The sequence below is a fragment of the Nerophis ophidion genome, linkage group LG13 (genome assembly GCF_033978795.1).
Source record: "Nerophis ophidion isolate RoL-2023_Sa linkage group LG13, RoL_Noph_v1.0, whole genome shotgun sequence".
Classification (NCBI taxonomy): domain Eukaryota; kingdom Metazoa; phylum Chordata; class Actinopteri; order Syngnathiformes; family Syngnathidae; genus Nerophis; species Nerophis ophidion.
Genome location: NC_084623.1, coordinates 61,336,573 through 61,359,667, shown reverse-complemented (window position 1 = coordinate 61,359,667; position 23,095 = coordinate 61,336,573). Strand labels below are relative to the sequence as shown.

Sequence of the window (23,095 nt, the reverse complement as noted above, 5' to 3'; positions counted from 1 at the left end):
GTGATTTATACTCCATGTTGGTGATTTATACTCCATGTTGGTGATTTATACTCCATGTTGGTGATTTATACTCCATGTTGGTGGTTTATACTCCATGTTGGTGGTTTATACTCCATGTTGGTGGTTTATACTCCATGTTGGTGGTTTATACTCCATGTTGGTGGTTTATACTCCATGTTGGTGGTTTATACTCCACGTCTGTGGTTTATACTCCATGTTGGTGATGTATAGCTCCCATGTTGGTGGTTTATACTCCATGTCTGTGGTTTATACTCCATGTTGGTGATGTATACATCCCATGTTGGTGATGTATACCTCCCATGTTGGTGGTTTATACTCCATGTTGGTGATGTATACATCCCATGTTGGTGATGTATACCTCCCATGTTGGTGGTTTATACTCCATGTTGGTGATGTATACATCCCATGTTGGTGATGTATACCTCCCATGTTGGTGGTTTATACTCCATGTCTGTGGTTTATACTCCATGTTGGTGATGTATACCTCCCATGTTGGTGGTTTATACTCCATGTTGGTGATTTATACTCCATGTTGGTGATGTATACCTCCCATGTTGGTGATGTATATATCCCATGTTGCTGATGTATATATCCCATGTTGGTGATGTATACCTCCATGTTGGTGATGTATACCTCTGTGCAATGCGACATGAGCTTTGTATTTTGCAGAAAGCAGGCTTTCTTACCTCCGCCAAAGAGGTTTTGGTCTGGCCAGGTTCTGTTTGTTGGCAACATACCTCAAAGAGTTATGGCCTGAGTTGGATGCCATTTTTCAGGAAATGATTTGAACTCTCAACCTTCCATTCTTGCAGGTCATCATGGACAGCAAGACAGGCCAGGCAGAACTGGAGCTGTTCCCTTGCTACCTCCTCTTCCTCCGCCACCAGACCGCCACACGCTCCTCCTCTCAGACCAACATCTGGCTCAGTATGGGTTAGTTAAGTTAAGATCACTTTCATCATGTACATGTTTCATCCTCTCAGACTAATATCTGCTTCAGTAAGGGTAAGTTATGGTCAGTTCTCATTTCATCCTGTACATGCACCCTCAAGAACCCTGCCGAGAGTATAGACCTGGTCCACAGTTCCACGACTAGGACCAAAACCACACTGCTCCTTCTGAATCCAGTACACCTGACTAGACCTTACCAGGAAGGCTGAGGAGTGTGATCCTCAATAGTTGGAACACACCCTCCGGTTCCCCTTCTTAAATAGAGGTACCACCATCCCGGTCTGCCAAACCAGGGGCACCGCCCCCGATGTCAGGGCAATGTAGCAGAGTCTAGTCAACAAAGATCTGCCATCGAAGAGGTTTTTAACTAGTTTGCCAGCCTCTGCCGCAGAAGTAGTAGAGTCCACCACAGATTCCCCAGGCACTGCTTCCTCACAGGAAGATGTGTTGGCTAGGACCTGTCTGTCTTGGGAAAACCTACCAGGGCTTAAAAGTCCCCGGACTACATCCCTCCTAGGACCTGTCTGTCTTGGGAAACCTACCAGGGCATAGAAGTCCCCGGACTACATAGGTCCTAGGACCTGTCTGTCTTGGGAAACCTACCAGGGCTTAAAAGTCCCTGGACTACATCTGTCCTAGGACCTGTCTGTGTTGGGAAACCTACCAAGGCTTAAAAGTCCCCGGACTACATCCCTCCTAGGACCTGTCTGTCTTGGGAAACCTACCAGGGCATAGAAGTCCCCGGACTACATAGGTCCTAGGACCTGTCTGTCTTGGGAAACCTACCAGGGCTTAAAAGTCCCTGGACTACATCTGTCCTAGGACCTGTCTGTCTTGGGAAACCTACCAGGGCATAGAAGTCCCTGGACTACATAGGTCCCAGGACCTGTCTGTCTTGGGAAACCTACCAAGGCTTAAAAGTCCCCGGACTACATCTGTCCTAGGACCTGTCTGTGTTGGGAAACCTACCAGGGCATAGAAACCCCTGGAGGACATAGGTCCTAGGACTATTGGGACACTAAACTCTTCTTCCAGATTATTATAATATTAATATTACTACATTATACCTTATAATTATACTACATTACACCTTATAATTATACTACATGATATGATAAGAACAAATAATATTACTGTAGATATAAGATCAACAAGTAAATATTTGTAATGTTCTCACTTGAAGCGAAGTGCTGTGGGGTTGAGGTCTGGGCTTTGTTCAAGTGTCTCCTCCTGCTCCCACCTGGCAACGTGCCATCCCCAAACCTTTGTTCAAGTGTCTCCTCCTCTCCCACCAGGCAACGTGCCATCCCCAAACCTTTGTTCAAGTGTCTCCTCCTCTCCCACCAGGCAACGTGCCATCCCCAAACCTTTGTTCAAGTGTCTCCTCCTGCTCCCACCAGGCAACGTGCCATCCCCAAACCTTTGTTCAAGTGTCTCCTCCTCTCCCACCAGGCAACGTGCCATCCCCAAACCTTTGTTCAAGTGTCTCCTCCTCTCCCACCAGGCAACGTGCCATCCCCAAACCTTTGTTCAAGTGTCTCCTCCTCTCCCACCAGGCAACGTGCCATCCCCAAACCTTTGTTCAAGTGTCTCCTCCTCTCCCACCTGGCAACGTGCCATCCCCAAACCTTTGTTCAAGTGTCTCCTCCTGCTCCCACCTGGCAACGTGCCATCCCCAAACCTTTGTTCAAGTGTCTCCTCCTGCTCCCACCAGGCAACGTGCCATCCCCAAACCTTTGTTCAAGTGTCTCCTCCTCTCCCACCAGGCAACGTGCCATCCCCAAACCTTTGTTCAAGTGTCTCCTCCTCTCCCACCAGGCAACGTGCCATCCCCAAACCTTTGTTCAAGTGTCTCCTCCTCTCCCACCAGGCAACGTGCCATCCCCAAACCTTTGTTCAAGTGTCTCCTCCTCTCCCACCAGGCAACGTGCCATCCCCAAACCTTTGTTCAAGTGTCTCCTCCTCTCCCACCAGGCAACGTGCCATCCCCAAACCTTTGTTCAAGTGTCTCCTCCTCTCCCACCAGGCAACGTGCCATCCCCAAACCTTTGTTTAAGTGTCTCCTCCTGCTCCCACCAGGCAACGTGCCATCCCCAAACCTTTGTTCAAGTGTCTCCTCCTGCTCCCACCAGGCAACGTGCCATCCCCAAACCTTTGTTCAAGTGTCTCCTCCTCTCCCACCAGGCAACGTGCCATCCCCAAACCTTTGTTCAAGTGTCTCCTCCTCTCCCACCTGGCAACGTGCCATCCCCAAACCTTTGTTCAAGTGTCTCCTCCTCTCCCACCAGGCAACGTGCCATCCCCAAACCTTTGTTCAAGTGTCTCCTCCTCTCCCACCAGGCAACGTGCTATCCCCAAACCTTTGTTCAAGTGTCTCCTCCTCTCCCACCAGGCAACGTGCCATCCCCAAACCTTTGTTCAAGTGTCTCCTCCTCTCCCACCAGGCAACGTGCCATCCCCAAACCTTTGTTCAAGTGTCTCCTCCTGCTCCCACCAGGCAACGTGCCATCCCCAAACCTTTGTTCAAGTGTCTCCTCCTGCTCCCACCAGGCAACGTGCCATCCCCAAACCTTTGTTCAAGTGTCTCCTCCTGCTCCCACCAGGCAACGTGCCATCCCCAAACCTTTGTTCAAGTGTCTCCTCCTCTCCCACCAGGCAACGTGCCATCCCCAAACCTTTGTTCAAGTGTCTCCTCCTCTCCCACCAGGCAACGTGCCATCCCCAAACCTTTGTTCAAGTGTCTCCTCCTCTCCCACCAGGCAACGTGCCATCCCCAAACCTTTGTTCAAGTGTCTCCTCCTCTCCCACCAGGCAACGTGCCATCCCCAAACCTTCCCCTGAAGCGAGTGTTGGTGTACAGCGCCTGCTTCAGCCGCATGGCCACCATCAAGGACATCCACCTGTACCTGTGCCAGAGACTTGGCATCAAGGAGGAAACTGTCCGACTGTGGTTGTTTATCAGCGAGGTGAGTCCATCCATGACCTTTTTACTTTTCTTTTCGACACTTTATTCACCAGCACACCTTTTGCCTCCAATAACGTCGGCATCAAACGCAGCATTTGACACGTGCGGCAGCACTTTTACTCAGACAAAACCTGAGAGCACACTAAGTTCCATCCATCCATCCATCCATCCATCCATCCATCCATCTTCTTCCGCTTATCCAAGGTGGGGTCGCGGGGGCAGCAGCCTAAGCATGTAAGCCCAGACTTCCCTCTCCCCAGCCACCTCGTCTAGCTCTTCCCGGGGGATCCCGAGGCGTTCCCAGGCCAGCCAGGAGACATAGTCTTCCCAACGTGTCCTGGGTCTTCCCCGTGGCCTCCTACCGGTTGGACGTGCCCTAAACACCTCCCTAGAGAGGCGTTCGAGTGGCATCCTGACCAGATGCCCGAACCACCTCATCTGGCTCCTCTCCATGTGGAGGAGCAGCGGCTTTACTTTGAGTTCCTCCCGGATGGCAGAGCTTCTCACCCTATCTCTAAGGGAGAGACCTGGAAACTCATTTCGACCGCTTGTACCCGTGATCTTATCCTTTCGGTCATGACCCAAAGCTCATGACCATAGGTGAGGATGGGAACGTAGATCGACCGGTAAATTGAGAGCTTTGCCTTCCGGCTCAGCTCCTTCTTCACCACAACGGATCGATACAACGTCCGCATTACTGAAGACGCCGCACCGATCCGCCTGTCGATCTCACCATCCACTCTTCCCTCACTCGTGAACAAGACTCCTAGGTACTTGAACTCCTCCACTTGGGGCAGGGTCTCCTCCCCAACCCAGAAATGGCACTCCACCCTTTTCCGGGCGAGAACCATGGACTCGGACTTGGAGGTGCTGATTCTCATTCCGGTCGCTTCACACTCGGCTGCGAACCGATCCAGTGAGAGCTAAAGATCCTGGCCAGATGAAGCCAACAGGACCACATCATCTGCAAAAAGCAGAGACCTAATCCCGTGGCCACCAAACCGGAACCCCTCAACACCCTGACTGCACCTAGAAATTCTGTCCCTGAAAGTTCTGAACAGAATGGGTGACAAAGAGCAGCCTTGGCGGACTCCAACCCTCACTGGAAACTGGTCTAACTTACTGCCGGCAATGCGGACCAAGCTCTGACACTGATCATACAGGGAGTGGACTATGTTCTGACACTGATCATACAGGGAGTGGACTATGTTCTGACACAGATCATACAGGGAGTGGACTATGTTCTGACACAGATCATACAGGGAGTGGACTATGTTCTGACACTGATCATACAGGGAGTGGACTATGTTCTGACACTGATCATACAGGGAGTGGACTATGTTCTGACACTGATCATACAGGGAGTGGACTATGTACTGACACTGATCATACAGGGAGTGGACTATGTTCTGACACTGATCATACAGGGAGTGGACTATGTTCTGACACTGATCATACAGGGAGTGGACTATGTTCTGACACTGATCATACAGGGAGTGGACTATGTTCTGACACAGATCATACAGGGAGTGGACTATGTTCTGACACAGATCATACAGGGAGTGGACTATGTTCTGACACTGATCATACAGGGAGTGGACTATGTTCTGACACTGATCATACAGGGAGTGGACTATGTTCTGACACTGATCATACAGGGAGTGGACTATGTACTGACACTGATCATACAGGGAGTGGACTATGTTCTGACACTGATCATACAGGGAGTGGACTATGTTCTGACACTGATCATACAGGGAGTGGACTATGTACTGACACTGATCATACAGGGAGTGGACTATGTTCTGACACTGATCATACAGGGAGTGGACTATGTTCTGACACTGATCATACAGGGAGTGGACTATGTTCTGACACTGATCATACAGGGAGAGGACTATGTTCTGACACTGATCATACAGGGAGTGGACTATGTTCTGACACTGATCATACAGGGAGCGGACTATGTTCTGACACTGATCATACAGGGAGCGGACTATGTTCTGACACTGATCATACAGGGAGAGGACTATGTTCTGACACTGATCATACAGGGAGTGGACTATGTTCTGACACTGATCATACAGGGAGTGGACTATGTTCTGACACTGATCATACAGGGAGTGGACTATGTTCTGACACTGATCATACAGGGAGCGGACTATGTTCTGACACTGATCATACAGGGAGTGGACCGCCACAACCAGACAGTCCCATACCCCATACTCTCTGAGCACTCCCCACAGGACTTCCCGAGGGACACGGTCAAATGCCTTCTCCAAGTCCACAAAGCACATGTAGACTGGTTAGGCAAACTCCGTGCACCCTCAAAGACCCTGCTGAGAGTATAGGCCTGGTCCACAGTTCCAGTACCTAAACCACACTGCTCCTCCTGAATCCGAGCTTGGACTATCTGGCATAGCCTCCTCTTTAGTACACCTGACTGGACCTTACTGGGAAGGCTGAGGAGTGTGATCCCATCATAGTTGGAACCCACCCTCCGGTTCTACTTCTTAAAGACAGGAACCACCACCCCGGTCTGCCAATCCAGAGGTACCGCCCCCCCATGTCTAGGCAATGTTGTAGTCTTGTCAACAGCATCCAGATTCTTAAGGAACTCCGGGCAGATCTCATCCACCCCCTGGGTGGCACACAAAGTTGATCTACTAAACTTGTGAGTTGAGGAAATTGTGTCCATTTAGTGATCAGAAAAAGGTGTCTTTCTCTTCAAGAATATGCCAAATATATGCTGGTCATCAAAACACCCACAATGTGGGAGGAGCTAATGCAAATATCATTATTTAGTACACGCAGTGTGATTTATCTACACTCATCAGCACTATTTAGTGCTTTATTTAGTACACGCAGTGTGATTTATCTACACTCATCAGTACTATTTAGTGCTTTATTTAGTACACGCAGTGTGATTAGCAGGTGTGAGAAGGACTTGCAAAGTGACAGTTCCTCACACACCATGGACACACACACACACACACACGCACACACACACACACACACACACCACAATCCTCCCTCCGTCTATGGGTGTGTGTCAAAGTTTTATACAATATTAGACATGTCGTCTTTCAGCAACATCCTTCTATAATGTTGGATGACTAAGGACTTATTAAAACAAATTCAATGGATGCGTTTTGCTTTCAATTCATTGTTTTTAATTGATGTTTGTTTATTTTAAATATATTTATTATTAAAACATTTCTTATATGAAAAAACGTCTAAGTATAAATATTTTCGTGTCTTGAGCAAAGTAAGTGTAGGCTTTTTTAGTTGTCCTTTCAACCTCCTGTTGTTTTTGTTTACTTCTTATTGTTTGTTGATACACTGTTTTAGTATTTCTATTGTTTACTCCTGTCTTCCTGTTGTTATTGTTTGTTGATAAACTGCTGCAGGACTAATGATTGTTTACTTCTATCTTCCTGTTGTTATTGTTTGTTGATACACTGCTGCAGGACTAATGATTGTTTACCGTATTTTTCGGAGTATAAGTGGCTATGGAGTATAAGTCGCTCCTGCCGAAAATGCATAATAAAGAAGGGAAAAAATATTTATAAGTTGCACTGGAGTATAAGTCGCATTTTTGGGGGAAATGTATTTGATCAAATCCAACAGCAAGAATAGACATTTGAAAGGCAATTTAAAATAAATAAACAGGCTGAATAAGCATAAATAAGCAACTGCTATGTTAAGCTAACATATTATGGTAAGAGTCATTCATATAACTAGAACATATAGAACCAAACTATCTCTCACTCCTAATCCATAAATCCCGTCAAATTGTATACGTCTAGTCTCTTACGTGAATGAGATAAATAATATTATTTGATATTTTACGGTAATGTGTTAATAATTCCACCTATAAGTCGCTCCTGAGTATAAGTCGCACCCCCGGCCAAACTAACTGCGACTTCTAGTCTGAAAAAGACGGTACTTCTATCTTCCTGCAGAACTACCTCACTCTCCTGGACGATGAAGATCACACACTTGAAAGTTTGAAGATCCAGGATGAGCAGCAGCTGGTTATTGAAAGTAATGATCAAGTTCAGACATAGTTTGTTATTGTTGACTTAGTTTGTTGTTACTGTTGTATTGTTGGCCTACTTTCTTGTTATTATTGTATTGTTGACTTACAAACATAGTTTGTTAATTTTCACGTAGTTTGCTGTTACTGTTGTATTGTTGACTTACTTTGTTGTATTGTTGACTTAGTTTGTAGTTTGTGTTGTTATTTTTTGTTACTGTTGTATTGTTGACTTAGTTTGTTGTATTCTTGACTTAGTTTGTTGTTGTTATTTTTTGTTACTGTTGTATTGTTGACTTAGCTTGTTGTATTGTTGACTTAGTTTGTAGTTGTTGTAATTTTTTGTTACAGTTGTATTGTTGACTTAGTTTGTTGTTATTGTTGTGATGTTGACTTAGTTTGTAGTTGTTATTGTTGACTTAGTTTTTAGTTACTGTTGTATTGTTGACTTAGTTTGTAGTAATTGTTGTGATGTTGACTTAGTTCGTAGTTGTTGTTATTGTTGACTTAGTTTTTAGTTACTGTTGTATTGTTGACTTAGTTTGTAGTAATTGTTGTAATGTTCACTTACTTTGTGTTATTGTTGACTTGGTTTGTAGTTTGTGTTGTTATTTTTTGTTACTGTTGTATTGTTGACTTAGTTTGTTGTATTCTTGACTTAGTTTGTTGTTGTTATTTTTTGTTACTGTTGTATTGTTGACTTAGCTTGTTGTATTGTTGACTTAGTTTGTAGTTGTTGTTGTAATTTTTTGTTACAGTTGTATTGTTGACTTAGTTTGTTGTTATTGTTGTGATGTTGACTTAGTTTGTAGTTGTTGTTATTGTTGACTTAGTTTTTAGTTACTGTTGTATTGTTGACTTAGTTTGTAGTAATTGTTGTGATGTTGACTTAGTTCGTAGTTGTTGTTATTGTTGACTTAGTTTTTAGTTACTGTTGTATTGTTGACTTAGTTTGTAGTAATTGTTGTAATGTTCACTTTGTGTTATTGTTGACTTGGTTTGTTATGTTGACTTAGTTTGTTGTTACTGTTGCATTGTTGACTTAGTTTGTAGTTGTTGTATCGTTGACTTAGCTTTTAGTTATTGTTGACTTGGTTTGTTATATTGTTGATTTAGTTTGTTTTAACTTTTGGATTGTTGACTTGGTTTGTTATAATGTTGACTTAGTTTGCTGTTACTGTTGCATTGTTGACTTAGTTTGTAGTTGTTGTATCGTTGACTTAGCTTTTAGTTATTGTTGACTTAGTTTGTTATATTGTTGACTTAGTTTGTTTTTACTTTTGAATTGTTGACTTGGTTTGTTGTTCCTGTTTTATTGTTGACTTAGTTTGTTGTTTTTGTTGTATTGCTGACTTAGACTTAGTTTGTTGTTATTGTTGACATAGTTTGTTGTGCTGTCAGTCAGGAACAAAGACATGAGCTGGCCTGAAGAAATGTCCTTCATTACCAACAGCAGCAAGATGGAAAGACATAAAGGTAAGAAAGATTCCAAGTCACTACATATTGTCTGACTGTTGATGAGGTACAGCCAGTCTGCAGATGATCAGAAGGTGGTGCAAACAGTGAACATATCCTGAGGAGAAAGGTGGTGCAAACAGTGAACATATCCTGATGAGAAAGGTGGTGCAAACAGTGAACATATCCTGAGGAGAAAGGTGGTGCAAACAGTGAACATATCCTGAGGAGAAAGGTGGTGCAAACAGTGAACATATCCTGAGGAGAAAGGTGGTGCAAACAGTGAACATATCCTGATGAGAAAGGTGGTGCAGACAGTGAACATATCCTGAGGAGAAAGGTGGTGCAAACAGTGAACATATCCTGAGGAGAAAGGTGGTGCAAACAGTGAACATATCCTGAGGAGAAAGGTGGTGCAAACAGTGAACATATCCTGAGGAGAAAGGTGGTGCAAACAGTGAACATATCCTGATGAGAAAGGTGGTGCAAACAGTGAACATATCCTGAGGAGAAAGGTGGTGCAAACAGTGAACATATCCTGAGGAGAAAGGTGGTGCAAACAGTGAACATATCCTGAGGAGAAAGGTGGTGCAGACAGTGAACATATCCTGAGGAGAAAGGTGGTGCAAACAGTGAACATATCCTGAGGAGAAAGGTTGTGCAAACAGTGAACATATCCTGATGAGAAAGGTGGTGCAAACAGTGAACATATCCTGAGGAGAAAGGTGGTGCAAACAGTGAACATATCCTGAGGAGAAAGGTGGTGCAAACAGTGAACATATCCTGATGAGAAAGGTGGTGCAAACAGTGAACATATCCTGAGGAGAAAGGTGGTGCAAACAGTGAACATATCCTGAGGAGAAAGGTGGTGCAAACAGTGAACATATCCTGAGGAGAAAGGTGGTGCAAACAGTGAACATATCCTGAGGAGAAAGGTGGTGCAAACAGTGAACATATCCTGAGGAGAAAGGTGGTGCAAACAGTGAACATATCCTGAGGAGAAAGGTGGTGCAAACAGTGAACATATCCTGAGGAGAAAGGTGGTGCAAACAGTGAACATATCCTGAGGAGAAAGGTGGTGCAAACAGTGAACATATCCTGAGGAGAAAGGTGGTGCAAACAGTGAACATATCCTGAGGAGAAAGGTGGTGCAAACAGTGAACATATCCTGAGGAGAAAGGTGGTGCAAACAGTGAACATATCCTGAGGAGAAAGGTGGTGCAAACAGTGAACATATCCTGAGGAGAAAGGTGGTGCAAACAGTGAACATATCCTGAGGAGAAAGGTGGTGCAAACAGTGAACATATCCTGAGGAGAAAGGTGGTGCAAACAGTGAACATATCCTGAGGAGAAAGGTGGTGCAAACAGTGAACATATCCTGAGGAGAAAGGTGGTGCAAACAGTGAACATATCCTGAGGAGAAAGGTGGTGCAGACAGTGAACATATCCTGATGAGAAAGGTGGTGCAAACAGTGAACATATCCTGAGGAGAAAGGTGGTGCAAACAGTGAACATATCCTGAGGAGAAAGGTGGTGCAAACAGTGAACATATCCTGATGAGAAAGGATGTATTCAATGTTTCTGGCCAATGCAAACCTCCTAAAGGCTGTGCATGCATGTTGTTGTAGCATCCATTTAAGCCAATGTTGTATTTGTGTGTGTGTGTGTGTACTGTACTGTACTGTACTGTACTGTACTGTACTGTACTGTACTCCCACTACTCTCACTCTCTTATCATGCAGCAGAAGTGGCTCTTCTTAACTTTATGTCCCACTCACTATTATATCCTGCACATGTTGTTACACATGAACATCCTTTCTTCTTAACTTTCTGGGTTGCCACTAAAATGTTCCTGGGACTTGAAGTTTATTGTGTGACAACTTTGTAGTGTCCTCATTCACAAATGAATGTGTGTGTTATTGTAACATTGACAGATGAATGTGTGTGTTATTGTAACATTGACAGATGAATGTGTGTGTTATTGTAACATTGACAGATGAATGTGTGTGTTATTGTAACATTGACAGATGAATGTGTGTGTTATTGTAACATTGACAGATGAATGTGTGTGTTATTGTAACATTGACAGATGAATGTGTGTGTTCTTGTAACATTGACAGATGAATGTGTGTGTTATTGTAACATTGACAGATGAATGTGTGTGTTATTGTAACATTGACAGATGAATGTGTGTGTTCTTGTAACATTGACAGATGAATGTGTGTGTTATTGTAACATTGACAGATGAATGTGTGTGTTATTGTAACATTGACAGATGAATGTGTGTGTTATTGTAACATTGACAGATGAATATGTGTGTTATTGTAACATTGACAGATGAATGTGTGTGTTCTTGTAACATTGACAGATGAATGTGTGTGTTATTGTAACATTGACAGATGAATGTGTGTGTTATTGTAACATTGACAGATGAATGTGTGTGTTATTGTAACATTGACAGATGAATGTGTGTGTTATTGTAACATTGACAGATGAATATGTGTGTTATTGTAACATTGACAGATGAATGTGTGTGTTATTGTAACATTGACAGATGAATGTGTGTGTTATTGTAACATTGACAGATGAATGTGTGTGTTCTTGTAACATTGACAGATGAATGTGTGTGTTATTGTAACATTGACAGATGAATGTGTGTGTTATTGTAACATTGACAGATGAATGTGTGTGTTATTGTAACATTGACAGATGAATATGTGTGTTATTGTAACATTGACAGATGAATGTGTGTGTTCTTGTAACATTGACAGATGAATGTGTGTGTTATTGTAACATTGACAGATGAATGTGTGTGTTATTGTAACATTGACAGATGAATGTGTGTGTTATTGTAACATTGACAGATGAATGTGTGTGTTATTGTAACATTGACAGATGAATATGTGTGTTATTGTAACATTGACAGATGAATGTGTGTGTTATTGTAACATTGACAGATGAATGTGTGTGTTATTGTAACATTGACAGATGAATATGTGTGTTATTGTAACATTGACAGATGAATGTGTGTGTTATTGTAACATTGACAGATGAATGTGTGTGTTATTGTAACATTGACAGATGAATGTGTGTGTTATTGTAACATTGACAGATGAATGTGTGTGTTATTGTAACATTGACAGATGAATGTGTGTGTTATTGTAACATTGACAGATGAATGTGTGTGTTATTGTAACATTGACAGATGAATATGTGTGTTATTGTAACATTGACAGATGAATGTGTGTGTTCTTGTAACATTGACAGATGAATGTGTGTGTTATTGTAACATTGACAGATGAATGTGTGTGTTATTGTAACATTGACAGATGAATGTGTGTGTTATTGTAACATTGACAGATGAATGTGTGTGTTATTGTAACATTGACAGATGAATATGTGTGTTATTGTAACATTGACAGATGAATGTGTGTGTTATTGTAACATTGACAGATGAATGTGTGTGTTATTGTAACATTGACAGATGAATGTGTGTGTTATTGTAACATTGACAGATGAATGTGTGTGTTATTGTAACATTGACAGATGAATGTGTGTGTTATTGTAACATTGACAGATGAATGTGTGTGTTCTTGTAACATTGACAGATGAATGTGTGTGTTATTGTAACATTGACAGATGAATGTGTGTGTTATTGTAACATTGACAGATGAATGTGTGTGTTATTGTAACATTGACAGATGAATATGTGTGTTATTGTAACATTGACAGATGAATGTGTGTGTTATTGTAACATTGACAGATGAATGTGTGTGTTATTGTAACATTGACAGATGAATGTGTGTGTTATTGTAACATTGACAGATGAATGTGTGTGTTATTGTAACATTGACAGATGAATGTGTGTGTTATTGTAACATTGACAGATGAATGTGTGTGTTATTGTAACATTGACAGATGAATGTGTGTGTTCTTGTAACATTGACAGATGAATGTGTGTGTTCTTGTAACATTGACAGATGAATGTGTGTGTTATTGTAACATTGACAGATGAATGTGTGTGTTATTGTAACATTGACAGATGAATGTGTGTGTTATTGTAACATTGACAGATGAATGTGTGTGTTATTGTAACATTGACAGATGAATGTGTGTGTTATTGTAACATTGACAGATGAATGTGTGTGTTATTGTAACATTGACAGATGAATGTGTGTGTTATTGTAACAGTTCCCACAGAGAAAGGAGCAACAGGTCTCAGTAACCTTGGCAACACGTGTTTCATGAACTCCAGTATTCAGTGTGTGAGCAACACCCGACCTCTCACTGACTACTTCACCTCTGGGAGACACCTGTATGAACTCAACAGGTGACTTCTTCTTGCTTTCATCTTTGTATGGCTGCAGCACATTTGTGTGGGTGGAGTCACCTTGCATAATCCTGTGGGTGGGTGCAGTCACATTACATAATCCCATGTGTGTGTGGGTGGTGTCACATTACATAATCCCCTGTGTGTGCGGGTGGAGTCACATTACATAATCCCGTGTGTGTGTGGGTGGTGTCACATCACATAATCCCATGTGTGTGGGTGGAGTCACATTACATAATCCTGTGGGTGGGTGCAGTCACATTACATAATCCCAAATGTGGGTGGTGTCACATTACATAATCCCCTGTGTGTGCGGGTGGAGTCACATTACATAATCCCGTGTGTGTGTGTGGGTGGTGTCACATTACATAATCCTGTGTGGGTGGAGTCACATTACATAATCCCGTGTGTGTGGGTGGTGTCACATTACATAATCCCGTGTGTGTGGGTGGTGTCACATTACATAATCCCATGTGTGTGTGGGTGGAGTCACATTACATAATCCCATGTGTGTGTGGGTGGAGTCACATTACATAATCCCCTGTGTGTGCGGGTGGAGTCACATTACATAATCCCGTGTGTGTGTGGGTGGTGTCACATCACATAATCCCATGTGTGTGGGTGGAGTCACATTACATAATCCTGTGGGTGGGTGCAGTCACATTACATAATCCCAAATGTGGGTGGTGTCACATTACATAATCCCCTGTGTGTGCGGGTGGAGTCACATTACATAATCCCGTGTGTGTGTGTGGGTGGTGTCACATTACATAATCCTGTGTGGGTGGAGTCACATTACATAATCCCGTGTGTGTGGGTGGTGTCACATTACATAATCCCGTGTGTGTGGGTGGTGTCACATTACATAATCCCATGTGTGTGTGGGTGGAGTCACATTACATAATCCCATGTGTGTGTGGGTGGAGTCACATTACATAATCCCCTGTGTGTGCGGGTGGAGTCACATTACATAATCCCGTGTGTGTGTGGGTGGTGTCACATCACATAATCCCATGTGTGTGGGTGGAGTCACATTACATAATCCTGTGGGTGGGTGCAGTCACATTACATAATCCCAAATGTGGGTGGTGTCACATTACATAATCCCCTGTGTGTGCGGGTGGAGTCACATTACATAATCCCGTGTGTGTGTGTGGGTGGTGTCACATTACATAATCCTGTGTGGGTGGAGTCACATTACATAATCCCGTGTGTGTGGGTGGTGTCACATTACATAATCCCATGTGTGTGTGGGTGGAGTCACATTACATAATCCCATGTGTGTGTGGGTGGAGTCACATTACATAATCCCATGTGTGTGTGGGTGGAGTCACATTACATAATCCTGTGTGGGTGGAGTCACATTACATAATCCCGTGTGTGTGTGGTGTCACATTACATAATCCCGTGTGTGTGGGTGGTGTCACATTACATAATCCCATGTGTGTGTGTGGGTGGAGTCACATTACATAATCCTGTGTGGGTGGAGTCACATTACATAATCCCGTGTGTGTGTGGTGTCACATTACATAATCCCGTGTGTGGGTGGAATCACATTCCTTAATTGTTTGTGTGGGTGGTGTCACATTACATAATCCCGTGTGTGTGGTGTCACATTACATAATTGTGTGTGGTTGGAATCACATTCCTTAATTGTTTGTGTGGGTGGTGTCGCATTACATAATCCCGTGTGTGTGGGTGGTGTCACATTACATAATCCCAAATGTGGGTGGAGTCACATTACATAATCCTGTGTGTGGGTGGAGTCACATTACATAATCCCGTGTGTGGGTGGAGTCACATTACATAATCCCGTGTGTGGGTGGAGACAAATGGGAGATTAAGAGTGCTAGTAAAGTTTATTTTGAGTTCATGTTCAACAGCAATTCTGCTCTCGTCTTCTTTGCTTGTCTTTGCTGCAACATTTCACCTGGAGGAACACATGAAGCATCACACCTGTAGCATCACACCTGTAGCATCACACCTGTAGCGTCACACATGTAGCATCACACATGTAGCGTCACACATGTAGCGTCACACCTGTAGCGTCACACATGTAGCATCACACCTGTAGCGTCACACCTGTAGCGTCACACCTGTAGCATCACACATGTAGCGTTTACACATGTAGCGTTTACACCTGTAGCATCATACCTGTAGCGTTTACACATGTAGCATCACACCTGTAGCGTTTACACATGTAGCATCACACCTGTAGTGTTTCACCTGTAGTGTCACACCTGTAGCGTCACACCTGTAGCGTTTACACATGCAGCGTTTACACCTGTAGCATCACACCTCTAGCGTTTCACCTGTAGCGTTTACACCTGTAGCGTTTACACCTGTAGCGTTTACACCTGTAGCATCACACCTTTAGCGTTACACCTGTAGTCGTGTACTGTCCTGTTGCATGTTAAATCATGATCCTGCATGGGGAGTGGTCCTTTTTACAGTTTGTCCATTGGTCCCACAGATCCAACCCCATCGGTATGCGAGGTCACATGGCCAAATGTTACGGTGATCTGGTCCTGGAGCTGTGGAGCGGAACCCAGAAGAACATAGCACCCCTCAAACTCAGGGTGAAAGACTTGTGTTCACACTACACTTAGTCATCCTAAAGACCAGTTTCACATCACTACTTAGTTAAACATCACTACTTAGTTATACATCACTACTTAGTTACACGTCAGTACTTAGTTATACATCACTACTTAGTTAAACATCACTACTTAGTTATACATCACTACTTAGTTACACGTCAGTACTTAGTTATACATCACTACTTAGTTAAACATCACTACTTAGTTAAACATCACTACTTAGTTAAACATCACTACTTAGTTATACATCACTACTTAGTTACACGTCAGTACTTAGTTATACATCACTACTTAGTTATACATCACTACTTAGTTATACATCACTACTTAGTTAAACGTCACTACTTAGTTTCACATCACTACTTAGTTAAACATCACTACTTAGTTATACATCACTACTTAGTTACACGTCAGTACTTAGTTATACATCACTACTTAGTTAAACATCACTACTTAGTTAAACATCACTACTTAGTTATACATCACTACTTAGTTACACGTCAGTACTTAGTTATACATCACTACTTAGTTAAACATCACTACTTAGTTATACATCACTACTTAGTTACACGTCAGTACTTAGTTATACATCACTACTTAGTTAAACATCACTACTTAGTTAAACATCACTACTTAGTTATACATCACTACTTAGTTATACATCACTACTTAGTTACACGTCAGTACTTAGTTATACATCACTACTTAGTTATACATCACTACTTAGTTATACATCACTACTTAGTTACACGTCAGTACTTAGTTATACATCACTACTTAGTTATACATCACTACTTAGTTAAACATCACTACTTAGTTAAACATCACTACTTAGTTACACGTCAGTACTTAGTTAAACATCACTACTTAGTTAAACATCACTACTTAGTTATACGTCAGTACTTAGTTAAACATCACTACTTAGTTATACATCACTACTTAGTTAAACATCACTACTTAGTTATACATCACTACTTAGTTATACATCACTACTTAGTTACACATCACTACTTAGTTATACATCACTACTTAGTTAAACGTCACTACTTAGTTACACATCAGTACTTAGTTTCACATCAGTACTTAGTTACACATCACTACTTAGTTATACATCACTACTTAGTTAAACATCACTACTTAGTTATACATCACTACTTAGTTATACATCACTACTTAGTTACACATCACTACTTAGTTATACATCACTACTTAGTTACACATCACTACTTAGTTATACATCACTACTTAGTTAAACGTCACTACTTAGTTTCACATCAGTACTTAGTTACACATCACTACTTAGTTTCAGATCAGTACTTAGTTTCACATCACTACTTAGTTAAACGTCACTACTTAGTTTCACATCAGTACTTAGTTACACATCACTACTTAGTTTCAGATCAGTACTTAGTTTCACATCACTACTTAGTTTCACATCACTACTTAGTTTCACATCACTACTTAGTTTCAGATCAGTACTTAGTTTCACATCAGTACTTAGTTTCACATCACTACTTAGTTTCAGATCAATACTTAGTTTCACATCACTACTTAGTTTCACATCAGTACTTAGTTTCACATCACTACTTAGTTTCACATCAGTGCTTAGTTTCACATCACTACTTAGTTTCACATCACTACTTAGTCTCAAATCATAACTATGTTTCACATCAGTACTTAGTTTCACATCAGTACTTAGTTTCACATCACTACTTAGTTTCACATCACTACTTAGTTTCAGATCAGTACTTAGTTTCAGATCAGTACTTAGTTTCAGATCAGTACTTAGTTTCACATCAGTACTTAGTTTCACATCACTACTTAGTTTCACATCACTACTTAGTTTCAGATCAGTACTTAGTTTCAGATCAGTACTTAGTTTCAGATCAGTACTTAGTTTCACATCACTACTTAGTTTCAGATCACTACTTAGTTTCAGATCAGTACTTAGTTTCAGATCAGTACTTAGTTTCACATCAGTACTTAGTTTCACATCACTACTTAGTTTCAGATCAGTACTTAGTTTCAGATCAGTACTTAGTTTCACATCACTACTTAGTTTCACATCACTACTTAGTTTCACATCACTACTTAGTTTCACATCACTACTTAGTTTCACATCACTACTTAGTTTCACATCAGTACTTAGTTTCACATCACTACTTAGTCTCAAATCATAACTATGTTTCAGATCAGTACTTAGCTTCAGATCAGTACTTAGTTTCACATCACTACTTAGTCTCAAATCATAACTATGTTTCAGATCAGTACTTAGTTTCAGATCAGTACTTAGTTTCAGATCAGTACTTAGTGTCACATCACTACTTAGTTTCAGATCACTACTTAGTTTCACATCACTACTTAGTTTCACATCACTACTTAGTTTCAGATCAGTACTTAGTTTCACATCACTACTTAGTTTCAGATCACTACTTAGTTTCAGATCAGTACTTGGTCTGAGGTCCATGGACAATAAACTTCTCCATCTCCTTCAGTGGACCATAGCCAAGTATGCTCCTCGCTTCAATGGCTTCCAGCAGCAGGACTCCCAGGAGCTGCTGGCCTTCCTGCTGGATGGTCTGCATGAAGACCTGAACAGAGTCCATGAGAAGCCCTACGTGGAGCTGAAGGACAGCGATGGTCGTCCTGACTGGGAAGTGGCGTCTGAGGTCAGAAAGTCCTCCACAAGAACTTGTTTTCTAATTTGTCACCAACAAATAAGACTTGATGAGACAGAGATGGACTATGTCCTGCATCTAGATGTTTTGATTCTAGGATTTCATGTCACTGTTCTGGTCCAGTGGTTCTTAACCATAGGGCCTTTCCAAGAGGGCCAGCTAACAAACAACTGTGGTCTGTATTGGAGAAGTTGACTCCTGAGGTGAAAAAGGTTCTGAACCTGGGGTCTAGTCCAGGATCTCGTATCACTGGGATGAAGAACAATCCCAGTAAACATCTATTGTTCATGTTCTCCTCAACTTCAAGGCCTGGGAGAACCACCTGCGCAGGAACCGCTCCATCGTGGTGGACCTGTTCCACGGTCAGCTGAAGTCCCAAGTCAAGTGCAAGACCTGTGGTCACATCAGCTCCCGTTTCGACCCCTTCAACTTCCTGTCGCTGCCTCTGCCCATGGACAGCTCCATGCACCTGGAGATCACTGGTGAGAACATGTCCTGGGTGCCAGGAGTCTCCTGGTCACTTCCTGTTTCCTCTCGCCTGCAGTCATCAAACTGGAAGGCTCCATTCCTGTGCGCTACGGTCTAAGGTTGAACATGGACGAGAAGTACACCGGACTCAAGAAGCTGCTGAGTGAACTCTGTGACCTGAAGCCTGAACAGATTCTTCTGGCTGAGGTCCATGGTGCCAACATTAAGGTAGGACTTCACTTCCTGGGACTTGTACTTCTACTTGGAGAAAGGAACAGGGTGAGTGTCTCCGGCACAACAACTAGCACCAGTCCTCAGGTCTTAGACCACGCCTGGGCAACTCTTTTGACTCAGGGGCCACATTTAGAGAAAAAAGGTGTCTGGGGGCCGGTTTATCTATCGACCGTATATTACCAAATAAACGCCCGTGTCCTAATAGGCGCCCGGGGTCTGACCCCATTTTGTGAATGAGCCGCTTCTTCCCAATAACCGGCTGTGTCCAAATAGTGGGCTGGTATTTGCATCATTTACATTCAAATCATATTCATTTCATTCAGCCCAATTTTTGAAGCTAAAAGGAAAAGCAAAGGTGCAGTAATTCTGCTAATGACGCTAACAGAGTCCAGAGAGTTACATGACAATCAAAGGCTTAACGAAATGTGTGCCGTTACGTGGGGATTCTGGGTACTCCAGGTATTGCAATGGGTCAGCGCAGGTAGCGTGACACACACTCAACGACAACTACAAACCCACCAGGAAAAGTTTCAACAGTAGCAGTGAGTTGAATGAACAGGATAGCGCTACACCACAACTGGTGGACGGGAATACTTTAAGGGGGAAGAAGAACAGAAAGTTTGACTTAAAGTTCAAGCTAGCGGTTGTGAAGTATGCGGAGCAGAATTGTAGTTTGGCAGCAGCCAGGCATTTTACCCCTGACCCAAAACACGTACGAGAATAGAACCCAAAAAAGGGAGAACTACTATCTCAGTCAACCATCGATGGAAAACGGGCTAACTTATCTGCTGGAGGTAGCAAGGAAGTGAGCCACGAGCCGGATGCTAATTTGTGTGGGTGGATCAATCACCTTGGAGCTTCCTGGACTCAACCCTGCGTCCCGCAAAGTGATGGACATTATGACCAAGGACTTGTTTGCCAGTGCCAGTGACACCAGAGACACCGGGGAGGTGTTTGGTGGTTTCATCCTTTCCTGCCTGGCAACAACTTGACCCCGAAGGAGGAGAACAACTGTTGCACAGAAGGAGGAGAACAACTGTTGCACAGAAGGAGGAGAACAACTGTTGCACAGAAGGAGGAGAACAACTGTTGCACAGAAGGAGGAGAACAACTGTCGCACAGAAGGAGGAGAACAACTGTCACACAGAAGGAGGAGAACAACTGTTGCACAGAAGGAGGAGAACAACTGTCGCACAGAAGGAGGAGAACAACTGTTGCACAGAAGGAGGAGAACAACTGTTGCACAGAAGGAGGAGAACAACTGTTGCACAGAAGGAGGAGAACAACTGTTGCACAGAAGGAGGAGAACAACTGTCACACAGAAGGAGGAGAACAACTGTTGCACAGAAGGATGAGAACAACTGTTGCACAGAAGGAGGAGAACAACTGTTGCACAGAAGGAGGAGAACAACTGTTGCACAGAAGGAGGAGAACAACTGTTGCACAGAAGGAGGAGAACAACTGTTGCACAGAAGGAGGAGAACAACTGTCGCACAGAAGGAGGAGAACAACTGTCACACAGAAGGAGGAGAACAACTGTCGCACAGAAGGAGGAGAACAACTGTCGCACAGAAGGAGGAGAACAACTGTCGCACAGAAGGAGGAGAACAACTGTTGCACAGAAGGAGGAGAACAACTGTTGCACAGAAGGAGGAGAACAACTGTTGCACAGAAGGAGGAGAACAACTGTTGCACAGAAGGAGGAGAACAACTGTTGCACAGAAGGAGGAGAACAACTGTTGCACAGAAGGAGGAGAACAACTGTCACACAGAAGGAGGAGAACAACTGTTGCACAGAAGGAGGAGAACAACTGTTGCACAGAAGGAGGAGAACAACTGTTGCACAGAAGGAGGAGAACAACTGTTGCACAGAAGGAGGAGAACAACTGTTGCACAGAAGGAGGAGAACAACTGTCACACAGAAGGAGGAGAACAACTGTTGCACAGAAGGATGAGAACAACTGTTGCACAGAAGGAGGAGAACAACTGTTGCACAGAAGGAGGAGAACAACTGTTGCACAGAAGGAGGAGAACAACTGTTGCACAGAAGGAGGAGAACAACTGTTGCACAGAAGGAGGAGAACAACTGTTGCACAGAAGGAGGAGAACAACTGTCACACAGAAGGAGGAGAACAACTGTTGCACAGAAGGAGGAGAACAACTGTTGCACAGAAGGATGTTCCCTCCCGGCCACAAGATACCATCGGAACCAATATATATCAAAGTCTGCTGCAAATACCTGCCTGCTTCTTTTCAACACCTGGCTCCAAAATACATTTTGTGGAACAAACCCCCGGGTTACTATTTGGTAATATACGCTATCTATCTACGTATATCTATCTATCTATCTATCTATCTATCTATCTATCTACGTATATCTATCTATCTATCTATCTATCTATCTATCTATCTATCTATCTGTCTGTCCTATCTATCTATCTGTCTGTCTGTCTGTCCGTCCGTCCGTCCATCCATCCATCCATCCATCCATCCATCTACATATACATTTGTATATGCTTATGTGTGTTTGGGTCTTATTTTTAAGAACACTAATACAAAACCTCACAATAATGTCTGACTGAATGCTACCAACTGAATGCTCGGTTGGTAGAGCGGCCGTGCCTGCAACTTGAGGGTTGCAGGTTCGATCCCCGCTTGTACCATCCTAGTGACTGCCGTTGTGTCCTTGGGCAAGACACTTGACCCACCTGCTCCCAGTGCCACCCACCTGCTCCCAGTGACACCCACCTGCTCTCAGTGACACCCACCTGCTCCCAGTGCCACCCACCTGCTACCAGTGCCACCCACCTGCTCCCAGTGCCACCCACCTGCTCCCAGTGCCACCCACCTGCTCCCAGTGACACCCACCTGCTCCCAGTGCCACCCACCTGCTCCCAGTGACACCCACCTGCTCCCAGTGACACCCACCTGCTCCCAGTGACACCCACCTGCTCCCAGTGACACCCACCTGCTCCCAGTGACACCCACCTGCTCCCAGTGACACCCACCTGCTCCCAGTGACACCCACCTGCTCCCAGTGACACCCACCTGCTCCCAGTGACACCCACCTGCTCCCAGTGACACCCACACTGCTTTAAATGTAAAAATTAGATATTGGGTGTCACTATGTAAAGCGCTTTGAGTCACTTGAGAAAAGCGCTATATAAATATAATTCACTTCACTAAAAAAAGTTCTGACAGACCGCCTTAGGAAACAGAATGGAATTACAATTTTTCTACTGAATGAGACACCCAGAATGTACATGAATATAAAGAATGTGGGATTTACAATATGAAATATGGATGATAAAACACTGAATATTGACAACATATGAAGGCCACACCCCCTCCCAT

At 43.3% G+C, this 23,095-nt stretch overlaps 1 protein-coding gene and 1 pseudogene across 5 annotated transcripts in view; one reads left to right on the top strand and one right to left on the bottom strand.

The window, feature by feature from the left end:
• LOC133564833 (pleckstrin homology-like domain family B member 1) overlaps positions 1-23,095 on the bottom strand; it is a 689,899-nt pseudogene that overhangs the window by 58,781 nt on the left and 608,023 nt on the right.
• LOC133564831 (ubiquitin carboxyl-terminal hydrolase 32-like) overlaps positions 1-23,095 on the top strand; it is an 87,943-nt gene that overhangs the window by 27,516 nt on the left and 37,332 nt on the right. For 4 of the 5 annotated variants that reach the window (XM_061919338.1, XM_061919340.1, XM_061919339.1 and 1 more), the window contains 9 exons: positions 834-954; positions 3,784-3,938; positions 7,903-7,984; positions 9,378-9,452; positions 13,623-13,761; positions 16,235-16,340; positions 18,857-19,030; positions 19,347-19,521; positions 19,584-19,735. In XM_061919338.1, the coding sequence (XP_061775322.1) occupies positions 834-954; positions 3,784-3,938; positions 7,903-7,984; positions 9,378-9,452; positions 13,623-13,761; positions 16,235-16,340; positions 18,857-19,030; positions 19,347-19,521; positions 19,584-19,735 (1,179 nt within the window). The remainder of the gene's footprint in view (positions 1-833; positions 955-3,783; positions 3,939-7,902; positions 7,985-9,377; positions 9,453-13,622; positions 13,762-16,234; positions 16,341-18,856; positions 19,031-19,346; positions 19,522-19,583; positions 19,736-23,095) is intronic. The other variant, XM_061919341.1, reaches the window with a different exon arrangement.